Source organism: Atta colombica, unplaced genomic scaffold, assembly GCF_001594045.1.
Source record: "Atta colombica isolate Treedump-2 unplaced genomic scaffold, Acol1.0 scaffold12, whole genome shotgun sequence".
Taxonomy (NCBI): Eukaryota; Metazoa; Arthropoda; class Insecta; order Hymenoptera; family Formicidae; genus Atta; species Atta colombica.
Window position 1 is genome coordinate 4885529 of NW_017259206.1, and position 16332 is coordinate 4901860.

Genomic DNA, 16332 nt, shown 5'->3' on the forward strand with positions numbered 1-16332 from the left:
ATATTGCTGCAATATTGCTGTAACCTTGCAATGTTGCTGCAATATTGTTGGAACATTGCAATGTTGCTGCAATATTGCTGGAATAATTTATGCTCTATGGTCCAATTTCGCAACTCAGGTTAACTTTTAATCGAGGTTCAATCTCGATTAAAGTGTTAACTGTAAGTTGTAAAACTGAGCCTATATATTTTAAAGATAAAGTTATATAATAATTATCTTAATTATCTATGGATGTGTATATATTTATCTATATATGTACAATTGCAGGACTTAAAAAATGAGTTCGAGCGCGTGTTATAAATGTAACCGTATGGGTCACTTTGCAAGAGAGTGCCCACAAGGTGGTGGTGGAGGCAGAGGAGATCGTGGCCGAGATAGAGACGGTGGTTTTGGACGTGGACGAGAGAAGTGCTTCAAATGCAACCAATTTGGACATTTTGCGCGTGAGTGCAAGGAGGATCAGGATCTTTGCTACCGCTGCAACGGTGTCGGTCATATTGCGAAAGACTGTCAGCAGGTTAGTACACCTGCGAAATCGGAATTGAACATGGAGCACCCGAACGTGCCGAACATGTGGAACAGATTGGACACAGGTATTGCTGTTGACAGGGACCGGAGTTGAGTTGTTACAATTGTAACAAGACTGGTCACATGGCGCGCAGCTGCCCGGAGGGTGGCAATGATTCCGGCCGTTTCGCGATGCAGAGCTGCTATAACTGCAACAAGACGGGCCACATCGCTCGTAACTGCACCGAGGCCGGTGGCAAGACTTGCTACATTTGCGGCAAGACTGGTCACATAAGCCGTGAATGCGACCAGGATGACAGGAAGTAGGAGATAACCGGAATCCGTGCCGCTCGCTTAATAATGATAAGCAGTTTACCGTCGCGCACGCCGTTCCCGGGGATAGATAGATAGATAGAGATGTGCGGACTTATATCGTGAAGCATACAATTCGTATCAGCGAGGACGTATCGTCGCCGCCGTCATCGTCATCGACATGATCATGATTGTAACCACATTGTGGTTACAATGAGTCGATTTCGTTGTCGTCGTCGCCATTGTCGTCGTCGTTGTCATAATCGGATTTCTATCTCTCCATGCTCCTAACTCCCAGAAGTCAGTCTACCCCCCCAGCCCTCCTCGCCCTTATTCCTAATCTCCTTCCCCTCTCTGCCCACCGTTGTTCTCTTCGCAAGGATTTTTTTTTTTCTTAAACGATGTCTTTAAGTTTTTATTGCTGTTAAACACCGACACTTGTACACGTACCATTTGCTACTACGTGTGAATGAGAGCAGGGTTCATTCTACGAGTAACACGTGACATTTACATTTACACGTATATGATACACACACACATACACTCACAAAAACTCACATGCATACACACCCATATGCATACATACACAACCTATGTAATAATATTATAAACATTCTATTGAATTAGAGTAGAGACATGAATCCTCTGTCCCCTGACTTTCAAACTGTCTCGTATGCGCATTGTTTTCTGATGCAAGATGTATGGATTCTCGGGAAGCACACACGTAGCCTTGCCGAGATTTGGCGCGTGTTTGGCGGTTTTGCGTGATGTATTGATGTAATGCGCGAGGCTACCTCCACGCGCGCCCTCGACGGCTCTCGCATTTGTATAAATAAAGCAAATTTTATGATACGATACCTCGGTTATAAACATGAAAATAACGAAAAGTAAACGGGCCACCCGTTGACAGAGAGGAACGTCTTCGTCATTGACACGGATTCACGAACGAATCATAAGGCACGGGCTCACGTCGCATCACTTTTCGCATCCACGCATCTTGTATTCTCCGGTCCTCCCTCTCGAACTCTCTAGCCAACACTCATAAATCGACAAATGAAGGAACGAAAGAAAGAATTGAAGAAAAGGATTCGGAAGCGAACGCGAGAACATGGGAAAAAGAGTATGCGAGAACACATGCCGGCACCCTGAATGCATAAAAATAAGATTTAGTAACGCTAATTTTAAATGTGTAAGGATGTAATGAGGATTTCACCGAGCTATTACTGTGCGATCAAAGTCTCATTACAGATGCTTCAAAGCATTTCATTTATCAATCAGAAGAAAAAAAATTTTACTAACTGACTAATAAAAATATACTTTGAAGTATTTGTAGCATGTTGATCGTACTCTGTGTCACTTTTTGTGCGTTCTTTTGTTTCTTTTTCTATTTTCTTTTTATATACCGGACTCGTCTAGTTTGTATAGGTACGGACAAAAACGAAGTATAGTTGTAGGATTGTCACAGTGTTTACAGGTTTATATGCAATTAAACTCATACCCTCCGACTTCGACGAAGAGTGCGTTCCACTTGATTCTCGCAACGTTCATTCATTGAGATCATCCTTGGCAGTTTATCGCATGTTTTACAAGGACTTAATGGTCGCGAGCGTTGTGAGAGTCAAATGGAACACGCTCAAAGTAGGGCAAAAGAGAGAGAGAGAAAACGTGTGCGCTTTCTACAGTTTTCTGAACGTAAAAAGAAGGATATGTTGTGATTGATACCAAGTAAGATATGTCTGAAATGATTGCTACATCGATATGTATGTATATATACATATAAACACGGTGGTCTGTACAAGTTGACACATTTTGTACGTACAATCATAATTGTTAATGACAAGACTATAGATTCATATTGTTCATACTGTCGCTTGTACTGTTGATAGGCGATAAAAAGAAAGCCCACAGAAGAAGAAGTTGTACCAACCTTACTATATCCTTACATGTTGCTGAAAATACTTCGTTACTAGGTATATGTATATATATATATCCGCATATGTGTATACATATATTTATGCATATGCAGGAGCTGTATTTTGTACTGTAAAAAGCTAGCTTATACTCTGGTCGTTGCTGGTGACTAATTCCGATAATGCGATCCTTTGTATTTTTGCGATCGTTTGTATTTCCACGAGAAAAATTATATTTTTCATGTATAGAGTATAATCACGAAGTGATGACCGATACTGTCTTTTTTTTTCCTAATTCATAAGTTGTAGGGACAAAATTTTTGTAAATGATGCGATCAAAGAAAAGGAAGTCGTACTCAAAGGAAAAAAAAAAGAAGCTATTCCCCGTCACATGTGCAGGGGACGACCACTTAACGCTCGACGCGAGTACAAAGTGAGATTTTTTCTTATAAAACGAATATAAAAGGAAGGATAATCATGCATGCACGCGTAACATGGCGAAATTATATTAGCGAGAGCAGCGACTCGTCCGATCGCGCGGTATTTCATGAAGTAAAATGCAAGCCGAGTTATACTATAATTAGGATAAGAGATTAGAATCCCGACTACTTTTTTGAAATACCCGGACCACGTTTATGCTAAGTAGCTGCAGTGCAACTATATCAATTCGATCATCCGAATGGGAAAGGGAAAGGGCTAGTCTTTGTTCAAGCCCAAAAGGCGGATTGTCGCGTGGACGTCGCTGACGCGACCCGCTGACGTGGATAATTCCACGCACGACGTCCACGCTACTCGTACGCTTCGCGCGGCTTCCGTGGTTCTACCAGCAGCGACAATTGTGTATTAACGTTCAGAAGCCAGGCGTGCCTGACTATCTCGGTGGAAGAAAAGACCCGGGGCCGATCGTCTCCTTGGACAATGGCGTACCCGGGGGTGTTTCTTATAGTAATCCAGGTGTCCTGCAGCAATTTTATACACACTTAACACATTGTGCGGGACTTAAAAAAAAATATGCCGGATCTCATTGCGTAGTTTCAGTGTGCTAGTGCTCACGTCAACGACGAGACTTGGAGAGGATCAAACAAATTGTACTTCGCTATATTGAACCTTCGCGGACCTCTGGCGCTATCAATACATGGACATACGTCGGACCAAGTATTCCGGACGACGCGAAGTGTCTAGACGGACGTCTGAAGACATGCGGGGTTTAAGCTTTGATTAGTCTTAATGGACTTTACGACAAATTGGACGAATTTGAGAGATCTTTTGCTTCTCGCTGGTAATCAGAATGAAGCGAAGGATGGGTCAATTCACAATTTGAAGTTGGATGTCCGTATACTGCTATCCTTTCTCAGACGTCATTTTATACTGTCTGGCTAGGAATGACTTAGACTACACATCATACGTAAGAGCAAATAATCTGGATAGACACAGCCGATTCCCTCCGCGACACGGTCTCTGTGGTTCGTTGATAACACCAGAGGTTCAGACGAGCATACGAATAATTATTATAAAGAATAAAAAATCGAGTGCGATTAGGGCACCTGCGCTTTTGTCTCTGCTACAAGACTTACGTACGAATATTGTAAAGAATACGACTGTTACAGTGTATGAATCTAATTCGACCGGCGGCGTACGCCGGGTCCACGGCTCGTCTTATATATTAAACTAATCTATTAATACTTAAAAAAAAGAAGAAGAAGAAACGAGAGAGAGTGAGAGAGAGAAAGAAAGAAGGAAGAAGACAAGGAGGATGAAGAGGAAGAAGAGAAAAAAGAATATGAAGTATTCGAAGTTATGTTTTTAAACAGAATTTTTGAAATAGAATGTGTACGGAGAGGCAAAGGAATGATCTCTTTTTCTGTGTTGTCCCCTAAATGCTTTATGTTCCTTCGTCTCTTTAAAGATCCTTTCTACTCTTAATTGGTTCTACTGCGACAACAGATCACAGTTTCACGACGTCAAGCTTTGAATATCTGTTACAAGCTCATTTCTCTATCAAGATAGATAAACTTAACTCTCGATTTAATTTACTACTTTTTATCTCAGAATCTCATACAGTATACTTTATTTAAGAGACGGAAATCCTTAGAAAATCCTTTGAAAATCCTCTGTGTGAGATTAGAACAGGAGATTAGAACACAAAATGTTTTGATTAATCAAACAACAAAAAAAATTTAACAAGAATGGCATTTTGATAAAATTTCAGGTTATCAGACCAGAAATTCTAGTTAAAAAAAAGTAAATTAAACCGAGATTAAAATTAAGCTACATTAATAGAAATAAACAATAGTAGAATCTAAAGATTCTTTGTAATACACATTAGGTGATATGACCAGGAATGAAACTGATTTAAAGCTCAGCTACTCTTAAACATTCTCTTCCTTTATAGAAATTTAATTGGAACACAGAAAGATAATAATTGATTATTTATTTTAAGTTTTAAGAGCATTATTTAATGCACAAAACAAGTAATTAATTACTACCTTCTTAAATTGCATTTCTGCAAGGATTGCTAGAAATTCATTTGGCATTCGGAAACGAAAACAACGTTGGAATCGTGAAATGAGTAACGTTTTTCTCCCAGTTTCTCTTTCCAAACATCTCGTCCAATTAATACACGTTTTGTGGTTTCAGGGATAATAAGTTGTATATTGAATATGCGTAGATTGCTGTTTGTTAAGAAGAATTAAAATACATAATCATGCCAATGCACACATGATGTGGTCTGAATTCACGCAATTTGCAACAATCTACGTGTCATCGTTAAATGGACTCGCCAGGGATTGATTCATTAACTAATTAACAGTCGTCCAGCATATTTGTCTCGGAATTTCTGGAAGAGAAAGCTTGCGAAAAATTAACGCGTTACACAAGAATTGCTCTGCGATTCTAGATTGTTAATCAACAACGATTCTCAATGCTGCAAATTAAATTGTAAATTTTTATCATTTCCGAAAGCGAAATTCTACAGTACATTCTTCTCACATGGAAGTTGTGAGATTTTTATTGCATGTTGGACAGGTAAATGCTGTAACTCTCTTGTACTTGTCAAGACTAAACTTCACTGATTTACCGCGTTAGTTTCTTTTCTCTGCGATGCTGTCGTCTGCCATACATTCCTTAACTACGCATTACATATTTTTATCCATGCGGTTATCACCGATTAATTTGACCGCTTATGAATGCTTATGAACGAGTGGCCCATAACTTGTTCTTATCAAAACTAAACTTCAACAATAATTTATCACGTTAATCGCTTGCATTTCTCCATGGTGCTGTCGCCTGCCATACATTCCTTAACTACGCATTACATGTTTTTTTCGGACATCTACACGGTCGTTATCGACAATTGACTTAGCCCTTTATAAATGCTTATGAATGAGCAGGTACTGGAAGGAAACGAGTGAATGGATGATCGAGCGAGCTCTATGGTACCCTTCGAAAGAAATATAAATAACCGCGTGGCATCGATGCGTGAATATATTAACATCCATGTGTCCTTAGGTAGGCGGCGAATCTCTTATCGATGCGGGATGGAGAGAACAAGAGGAAGAGATTGGATGGTCTCTATCGTTGATAGACGAACGGAACGTCGAAACGAGTTAAAATCGTAGAACTTATTGGAACCGGAATAACCTATCCAAGCAATGAATGGAAGGTGTGAGCAACTGAGAGACAGAAGATGTACTTCTGTATATATTTCTATCCAACTTAGTAACTTTTCTTCTTTCTGCGCATGTGCCCAAAGAGAATAGAAAGATATTTCTGTTTTTTAAATCTCGCTCACAACTCGACGTCCGTATTCCCCTTCCATCACTATAAGTTCTATGGTTAAAAGGCAGAATCGCGGAACACGCGCATCCGGTTGTCGCGTGATCTCGGATCTCGCCCGTCCACCCACACACATTCCGAATCCACCCGAATCATCATCGCCGTCAATCGTCGTCGTCGCGCCGCGCCGTCGCCGCGTCTGTCAAAATCGGCTCGAAGTGTCACTCGCGGTGACGGTCGGTGATGATGCCATGGTGGCTCTCGCATCGCAGGTAGGATGTGAAAAACCGGAGGACAGGTGGGAGTCGTAGGAGAGTCTGGAGAGTCCAGATTGTCCAGAAGAGTCGCGCACGTCGTCGAAGACAGGAGGCCACGACACGAGGCGTTGGAAGAGGACAAAAAAAAGATCGTGGATTAAGAATCCGAAGGATGCGTTCACATTCGGGTGGTGCAACTACGGCGACCGGTGTCCATTCGTCTCACTCGCGATAACATAACTCGCGAGGTGCTGAAGGTGGTAGAGAGGCGACGGAGAAGGGGGAGGAGCAGGGGGAAGCGGGAGTAACACGAGGAGTAGCCGGAAGGGAATCAGAAGAGTCTTCGTTGTCATCGTCGTCGTAGTCGTCCTCGTCGTCGTCGTCCTCGTCGTCGTCCTCGTCATCATCAACCTCGTCGTCATCGCGCAGGCAACAATGGCCGCCGTCGACGGGATCGAGGAGCTGAGAACTGAGATTGAGCGTCTGTCGCGTGAGCTCGACTTGGCCTCCACCGAGAAAATACAGTCGGCTCAGTACGGACTCGCGCTGCTCGAGGAGAAGTCGGCCCTGCAGCAACGGTGCAACGACCTCGAGGCACTCTACGAAAATACGAAGCATGAGCTGGAGATCACGCAGGAGGTTAGTGCATGTCCGGAACCTTGGGTTTGTTTTTTTTTTTTTTTTATTGTTACCTTGGACCGCATTAGAATTCTCCTTTTCTCTCTTTTGTTAAATGTTAAACATATCCCTGATGAAAAAATTCTAGTATTATCTCATAATATTTTAAAGAATTTGTTGTACTGTAAATTCATGAAAATTTCTGAAAAAATACTTTTTTATTTTTTTATAAATTTTCGTCTGAAATTGCAAAATAATAAGTCTTAAAAATCTTAGAATTTACATGTGTAATCTGACATATATTTTTGGGCTGTAACAACCAAACAGACAAAATGTACTTTACTTTTCAAAATAATCCTCCTTGTAAGATTTTATATTATATTATTATTTAGACTTATTATTTACATAACTCTTTTGTTAATTGTGGTTGATAAAGACTATGATTAAAGTTGAAATTATTCCACTTACATATAATTATTACTAATTTTTATATTATGTTAATACTTTATATATGCTCGACTTGGCTTATTATTAAATTATATTTGTTGGATAATTATAATTATTATTATTGTTATTGTTGAAATTTACACCATGAGTTTTCCATGACATCAATATATATTATATTTCGCACATCTCGATACATGTGGTGTGTTTTCTGTTCCTGTACTAGACTGTTCTAGAACTCTCTTTCTCGTTTTAGACAAATATCAAACGTATGTCTATTTCACTTTAAGTTCAAAAATGTACACTAATTCAGCCACAGAAAACAGATCTAAAACCTCAAAACATTTTAAAGTTCATAGTTGGAATGCTATTCGGAGTATTCATCATGTTCTTGTGAATGTCCTTGAAAATGTTTTATATTTTAAGTTTTGAGAATAGCATAAAGCCTATTCTACAATGTGCTCTTTGTTTCCTGTTTCTTGCTTTCTGCCTCTTTTTTCTTCCTCCTTTGCAACCATTTTTTTTTATCGACAATTGTATTTTTTGCCATGTGTTTCCTGTTCTTTCGAAGTTAACTTTTATCTCGGGCGACATAAAACAAAAAATCGGATAAGAAATAGAAAGTAAGAAACAGAAAACAAAAAGCACATTGTAGAATAATCATAAAATCTGAAAAAATCAGATTCAACGAATGAAATAGCCAAACATTTTTTGACATAATAAAGACATAAATTGTTAAGATTAGCCATCCACCTTATTTGTTAAAGCTATCTTTTCCAAATTTCATGTTGTTTCTAAAAAACATCATGAAAGATAAACATTTTCAAGACGTCGCAAACATTCAAAGAAATGTGACGAATAGCATTCTAACGTATGACTTTAAAAAAGTTTTGAAGTTTTGTATCAAAGATATAAATATATTGATGTCATCACATCATGAAAGATTACTTTAAAAGATAAAATGCAAAAATTTTGATTATCTGAGATATCTGTTCCTTTATTGCTGCTACACACACATATGAAAAATTCTAGAAAGAATATAGACTTTCTCAGCACTTCTGAAAAATGTTTTAATTCTTATAAAATAAAAATCTGAGAAGTTTTTTAAAAAGTTAAAAAATAAAAAGTAAAATTATAAAGTCTAAAAAATTATATGAAGAATTTAAAAAAGTTACCAGGAATATCTATTTTATTTTAAGCACGAACAGTATACACTAATTCAACTATAAAAAAATATATTTCTTTTGGGGCCGACTCCATCACTCGACACGCCTGTGAGAGAAAGAAAATTTATTCTGCTCTTGCGACAGTTTGCTCGACAGTAGCGATTAATGTGTAACGAATACAAATGAGACGTGGGCGAACTTTTATTACTGTATGGTAAACATTTTACATAGAGGGTATGAAATGAGTATGCGGAAAGAAATAGTGTTCCTTTTTCTTGGAATAGAACAGGTAGGAGGAGATAGAATCAATTAATTTGACTACAGAAGGAATGTGGAGTAATGTGGAGTCATTCAGTATACTTGCTATTGATATTAGTCAATCAACGTATGGATATCTATATTTAATTATCTAATCCGGAATATTTTTGAAAAGGATATGAGATGCTAATTGGATCTATTTTTTATTTAGAATTTAGTATATTCGCTGGAAGTCTTGAATAATCGGTCTTATTATTCTTATCACTTGTGTATGCGTCACGTAAACACATTTCTTATATAACGATGTATATTTACTCTTGACTTAAGTGCCTATTTTGTCATTATTTTAGGCGTTAGCAAAGTTTCAAACAACTACAAAAATAACAGCAAAAAGCGGCATCGAACAAGAAGAGAGTCTTCTTAATGAGAGCGCCGCTCGGGAAACGTCTTTGCAATCACAGATTATCGAATTAGAAAACGAAACAAAGCAGGTTTGTATCAAATCGGCAATTATCGACTTTTAATAAAATAGAAATGCATTTTAATTCAGTATCGTAACTCAGTAAGCAAACAAATTGTCGCCAAGTTGGTATCAAACTTGTTCAGAATTGGTGACAAATTTGATACCATTCTGTCAGCTATAAGTTTTGATTTTGTTAGCACACTTTACATACATAATCAGACAGGAAATTGACAGCAAAAACTGAGCAAAGTTTTGATCAGTTTTTGCCGTCAATTTACTGTCAAATTATTAGCTTTGCATCGTTTTGTCGACAATTTGTTCTCATATTATGTCAGCAGATTTTCTTACATATCTGTCAGCAATTTGTTAATAATATTGAATATAACAGAATTTGTATCTTCAAATTTAATATCTTTTTATTGACAGAATTATTAGCAAGCATTTGACAAAATCAATTTTCGACAGACTTTGCTGAATGGGAATATGTTTTCAGTTACGGCATGAATTGGAACGGGTGGAGGCAGAGCGTGATCACGCGCTGCAAGAGCGCGAAGAGGTCGGGAAAGATCATCAACAGGCGGAGACGGAGCGTAAGTCGTTGCGAACGGAATTGCGGGAGTGCAGATTCCGCGAGACTCGTCTGCTTCAGGATTACTCCGAGCTGGAGGACGAGAATATCTCATTACAGAAGCAAGTGTCCGGTTTGCGGTCAAGTCAGGTGGAGTTTGAAGGTGCCAAACACGAGATTCGACGACTCACGGAGGAGGTCGAATTGTTGAACAGTCAGGTAGAAGAGTTGACGAATCTGAAGAAAATAGCAGAGAAGCAGATGGAGGAGGCGTTGGAGTCCTTGCAGGCCGAACGTGAAGCCAAGTACGCTTTGAAAAAGGAATTGGACCAGAGGATCAACAGCGAATCGATCTACAATCTTAGCAATTTGGCGCTTTCCATTCGGGGCATCACAGAGGATCAAACGATATGCAGCGATGGTGAGGATGACTCGCCTGCGCTGCGTAGAATCGAGGCGGACTTAAAGACGCAAGAACCAGGCACATCTGCAACCGACAAACAGGTTGATTTGTTTTCTGAAATTCATCTGAACGAATTGAAAAAACTGGAGAAGCAACTAGAGCTTGCGGAGACCGAAAAGGCTCATCTGACGCAAAATCTGCGCGAGTCGCAATACGCGGTCGAAAAGAGTCAAGCGGAATTGCAATCGTTCGTTGCGCGAATAGTGCAGCTGGCAGCGCATGTGCAATCGTTACATCATCTTCACTCGAAATTACCGGAAAAGCAGAGTGAAGAGACGACGTTAGATAAACTCAATCAGGTACATTTATATGTATATGTCGCCGCATTAACAGAAAAATGACACAAGTAAAAAATTAACGTTTTTGAATAATGAAAAAAAATCAGCCCTAAAAACTAATATATTTTTGTGGAAAAATGACATATTTGCCAATATATTGCTTATATGAAAAAGTTCTATAATTTTTTGGAATGAAATTTAAAGTTGTAGTGTTTGAATTGTGAAAACTCATGATATATTTTTCAAGAATACATTATAATTGAAAGTATAATAAAATGAAAAGAAAGTGAAACTATGCATATTCTACATATATCACTATCCTAATTAAAACATTATTTGAATTCAGAAAGAATTTAAAAAATGCTCTACTAAAAAACTTGCTAATTTTTAAACTTGTCACTTTTCTATCAAAACGGTAATATTGTTTTTCAAAAATAAAATAATTTTACATGAAGAAAACAAATAAAAACTACATTCAAGTATTTTGCGATAAAACATTATGCTACTGTTTTAACAGGCCGTTGTGCAATATCATCAATGGAGCACAATGTCCGCTCGCGAGATTAATCAGTTGCAGAAAGATCTGTCCGAATTGGAGAACGGATTAACTGTATCAGACTCCACGCAGCAGCTAAGAACAGAGCTGACGAATCTGAGAAACAAGGTACACACTTATCCATATCTTATTATGTTTCATGAAATGTACTTCTAACAGCGTGTCGCGAAACTTGCGATAAAGGGTGAAGGTGTTAGTTAAAAACTGTTGTAAGATATAAAAAGATATGAAAGAAAAAAAAAAGAGCTTGCTAGTGGCAAGAGTATAAGTGTGTGCAATAAAACTGGCGCAATTATCGCGTAAGAATGATAGACTTTGAACAGAAATTGTGGCGTTTCAGATACCCGAGTCAGAGAAGAGCCTTCGAGAAAAGGTTGGGTTACGTGTGGTCCCTTTGACGTATTTACCAGATATTTTAATAACAATTTGTCTTGTTGGCTCCTCTAATGATCCGTACAATGATACTCGCTTCTCAGTGTCCTAACAGCCCATATATCGCTTCCTATCTATGATACTTCTCATATATTTAACCGTACATGTTTTCGAAGCTAAACTACTGACGAATATTTATTCCATTAAATGTAAATCCACGTGTGAGAATAATCTTATTCCTCTGAACGCTATAAATATTCATTTATGTTTTCACACATGGATCCTGGCATCAGCGCATTTGAACGAATGTTACTATCGAGTGCTCGAAAGAGACAACGTACGGATCGTAATATGCTATGCAACATGGCTTTTGAGATAGAATGCGCTTAGAAACGAAAAGTCAGAATCGATCACTTTCCTTCTAAATCTAAATTTCGCGCGCATCTAACGTAGCATGTCGGTCGGAACACGCGAGCCTGTTTTGCACGAATGCTCGAAGAAAGAAATCATCTATCTGTATATTTTTCGCAAAATCTCCGTACTGCACTCGCAAAATTGCGAACTGTGGACCCTAAACTACTGTCCGATTACTTAATAAATTCTATTCTCAAACTCATCTCACGAACGAACTTCTGATAAACACATAGTACCAGGCAAACGTACCTAACGCATTTATTGCGACCTGGTAAGGCGCGTTCGCGTACTCAATTCTCACTCCTTCGTTTCAGCTCCTGGACACGGAACAGAGGAGCATGCAACTCGAATCGGACGTGTCCACTTTGTCGAAACTCACCGCAGAAGCGGGCGGTTTCCTTGATTCTGCTCAGAACGACCTGCAGAATCTCTCCGACGAGCTCGCGCAACTCTATCATCACGTATGCACCGTTAACGGCGAGACACCTTCGAGAGTAGTGCTGGATCATGAAAAGTCAGAGATACCCGAGAAGGAGGAGGAAAATGGCAAAATGGATTGGTGCAGGACTCTATTCAAGACCGATATCAAGATTAAGGATTTGGAGAGTCTTAGCAAGGCGAAGGAAATTGCGAAACACATAGAGACCGCGATGGACCAAATAAAACATCTCAGAAATGCCGTAGAACACACGCTTGAACTATCCAAAGTCAAAGGAATGCAGTCCAATATTTGCAACGTTTGCGAAGGTAAGTATATCTCGGACTTGATGAAAAACTTGTTTTTATTTTTTAAATGAAGTAATCACCTAGGTATAGTTTTCTTTAAAACCTTATTCTAAAAAAAAGTACTGCCCACATGCTCAGATATCTTATAATAATATAAAGTTCATTATTTTTATTTTAGTAAGAAATATAATTATATAAAAAATTAAAATTTGTTCGGTGTATGTCTCACTTACGAACTTGCGTATCTTTAAACTTAAACCTTAATGGTTGATATTGTTGAATTTTATCAAGTAATTTCTAATTTTAACTCAATCTTTTCAGCGTCTGTCAATGAGAACAAAGCAGACGTAACAGATCTTCAAGAGCAAGTTATCAGATTAAAGGCCTTGTTATCCGCTAAACGGGAACAGATCGCCACATTAAGAACAGTGCTTAAATCAAATAAAAATACAGCAGAAGTAGCGTTAACGAATCTGAAGAGCAAGTACGAAAACGAGAAGAGCATTGTTAACGAGACGATGCTTAAGCTGAGGAATGAGCTTAGAATGTTGAAAGAAAACGCCGCGACATTCTCGAGTGAGTATTTAACTTCTGTATCTCTTTTTATCTTTCCTACGCGATTAGGTGTCTTAATAATTTAATAGAAAAAATTGTGTAGAAAAAGGAAAGTACATGTAAAAAGAGATATAAGTAATTATAAAGATATCAGTAATTTTCTTGCCCTATGAATCTTCACTAAAACCAATTTATTACCCATTTGTAAGATACTTTTACAAAACCTACCATTTATTAGTGAAATTCAATAATATAACTTTTTTTTATTTTGTTTCACTAACACATGTTTACTAACATCAATTAAATTGGTTATCAGTCTTAATGAATTCGTTGCTGTTAATACTATGGGGTATCGCGGTGGATTTTTCAAACTCTTTGATTCTCTGCCATAATTACTGTATTACATAAAAATTACCAAGTGTACCTGCATATAACATTTCCCTCCTAAATGTGACTAGTCATTAGGCTTATCTTTTTTAGATGAAGTTCTTGCATGTTCATTTTTTTTCTTTTTCTCTCACAAGAAATTCAGCTAAAAAAAAACAAACTTATTATCACGCCTCACATTATTTCAGAATTACATGATGCAAAAAGTCTACAACGAGCCAGATTTTTTATTGACGCATTTTTAATTTGTGCCATATTTTTCTACCACTTTATATATATTACATGTAAGGATGTTGTCTTCATTATGGAAACTGTTTCACGCTTCATCTTCGGGAATTCTGATACGCTTCCAATAACTCTTCATTTCATTTGCTTATCTCTACGTCGTGTTAAACCCTGCTAACCATGCGCTGTCCAGGTCTGCGTGCAATGTTCGCTGCACGCTGTGAAGAGTACGTGACGCAAGTGGATGAACTTCAGCGGCAGCTTACCGTAGCGGAAGACGATCGAAAGACGCTGAACCAGCTTCTGCGCCTAGCAGTACAGCAGAAGCTCGGTCTCACCATGAAACTGGAGGAGCTTGAGGTCGATCGGGAGCTGCGCAACACCAGGAGACACGCCGCCGGCGCGAACGGACGCGGTAGACCTCGACTGTCGCAACAGACAAACCGTCCCCACTTAGGCAGAGATTTCTTCTAGAAAATGATGAAGATGTGGAGTAAAATATTCTGAGAAGCGAGAATTTTGAGAACCTTTTCAAATTTTTCTACTGCTCGTTGCCAAGCTCGTTTCGCGGGTTTGGAACTCTAGTGAGTATACTAATTGTCTTCTTCGTCTAAAGAGAATGTCCGCAGTCTCGTTATCCGTAATAATCGTTTCGTCGCGTTGAAAAATATACGACACGTATTTTTACAAAAGGATGAACGAGCACGCGTGAGTGCTTGAGAAAATTAAAGAGGAAAATGAAGAGGAAAAAAAGAGAGAGAAGGAAACGATGACGCCGTCCTCACTGATACGGGAGAGAATCGCGCTCGATAAATGGAACGGGGAAGTAAGAGCTGCGTTTTGAAGAGCTTCGAAATGTTCAGTTTTACACCCCATGGATTTTGCTCCATATCATAGAGTCTCTTCAGGAAGCTCTGCCTTGTGTTACCACTATTGTTAGTAGAGGAATTTAGGAATTATAAAAGGAGAATGTAGAGATAACATACTTTCGTTGACGGCGCCCTGCTGATCGTGGAGTCGCCACGTGTTTGCGAATTGTATCGTTCCGCGATGACGCGCGTAAGCCGTGTCAAAACTGTTAAATGCATTAAATCAGCGCAAGCGTTCTATTGATATATTCTCGTTTTTATTATACGGAGAGAACACTACGTTTCAGACGTTTCGATTCGTCGAACTCTATTATCGCTTTAGCACGCTTATTTATTAACGCTTTATGTATTCTAAATAATTCAAAGGATATTTCGTTGATGATCCGTAATGTAGCATAATAATCGTCTCCGGAACGTTTCGTCGGACAAAAAGCATAAGGGGGATGCACGGCGTAAGAAACGTTTGTAAGTAGATAGCGAAAAAGAAATTTTACATCGCATACATAGAGACAATATTAAATATCGCGCGTGACCAGTAGCATTTATAATCAAAGTAGCGAGATGGAATGTCGTAGACAAGTAGATTTGAAAATTTTAAAGGATAGCAGAATAAAATACACGATATAGGGACCCATCTTCCAAGTAGTATCACCTCAGGTCACACCCGGCTGCATCAATCCACCCATATGCTCATTTATTTTATTTTACCGATTTCTTTCCGTCTGTAAAAAATGTTTTACGATTACGAAATGCTTTACCCTTGTTGCAAGAATATTTTAATATGCTAAAAACAAGACAATCCATATTCTTTCACGCGTTTCGAAGAGAAAATAACATTACAGAGAAACGTACAGGAGACTAATAATAATTTTGATAGCACAAAATATTCTATGAATACTTATTCTTGTAAAATATAAATGTTTTTAACATTAATTAATTTCAGAATATTCGAATGTTTAAGTCAAGATTGTTTGTGCAACATTTTACATACGTTAAAAAATATTATCACAAATTTTTACATTTGTTAATCGAAGTGTAATGGATTAGCGTGGCATGGTGGTGGTTAGCATATTTTTTTTATATATTTTTTAAAGATTACATATTGCCATGTCGACTTTGTCCTCAATGTATATTCCGACATTTTAATGTTCTTTAAACTTGCTTTAAACTTTAATGTTTTTAAATATTATAGAGTATATATATATATATA

The 16332-nt window shown here is 38.2% G+C and overlaps 2 protein-coding genes and 1 pseudogene across 6 annotated transcripts in view; all 3 read left to right on the forward strand.

Moving 5' to 3' along the window:
* Nucleotides 1-4574, forward strand: part of LOC108694416 (CCHC-type zinc finger protein CG3800) — a 6510-nt gene extending 1936 nt beyond the window's left edge. For all 3 annotated transcript variants that reach the window (XM_018203878.1, XM_018203879.1, XM_018203880.1), the window contains exons 2-3: nucleotides 268-517; nucleotides 610-4574. In XM_018203878.1, coding sequence (XP_018059367.1) covers nucleotides 278-517; nucleotides 610-834 — 465 coding nt within the window. In that variant the 5' untranslated portion in view covers nucleotides 268-277 and the 3' untranslated portion in view covers nucleotides 835-4574. The remainder of the gene's footprint in view (nucleotides 1-267; nucleotides 518-609) is intronic.
* LOC108694417 overlaps nucleotides 1-6821 on the forward strand; it is an 8343-nt pseudogene extending 1522 nt beyond the window's left edge.
* Nucleotides 6822-7188: 367 nt separating this feature from the next.
* LOC108694415 (protein bicaudal D) lies at nucleotides 7189-15996 on the forward strand. Of its 3 annotated transcripts, XR_001932079.1 has the most exons (9): nucleotides 7189-7399; nucleotides 9597-9737; nucleotides 10203-11039; nucleotides 11536-11682; nucleotides 11915-11947; nucleotides 12675-13107; nucleotides 13408-13662; nucleotides 14447-14837; nucleotides 14947-15996. XR_001932079.1 is itself a non-coding variant. In XM_018203875.1 (8 exons), exons 1-8 carry the CDS (start codon nucleotides 7196-7198, stop codon nucleotides 14725-14727), a joined length of 2331 nt encoding a protein of 776 aa, XP_018059364.1. In that variant the 5' UTR covers nucleotides 7189-7195; the 3' UTR covers nucleotides 14728-15996. The 3 variants fall into 3 exon arrangements, 2 of the variants coding, with proteins under 2 accessions (XP_018059364.1, XP_018059366.1); XM_018203875.1 differs by having other exon boundaries at nucleotides 14447-15996; XM_018203877.1 differs by lacking the exon at nucleotides 11915-11947 and having other exon boundaries at nucleotides 14447-15996.
* Nucleotides 15997-16332: the final 336 nt, after the last annotated feature.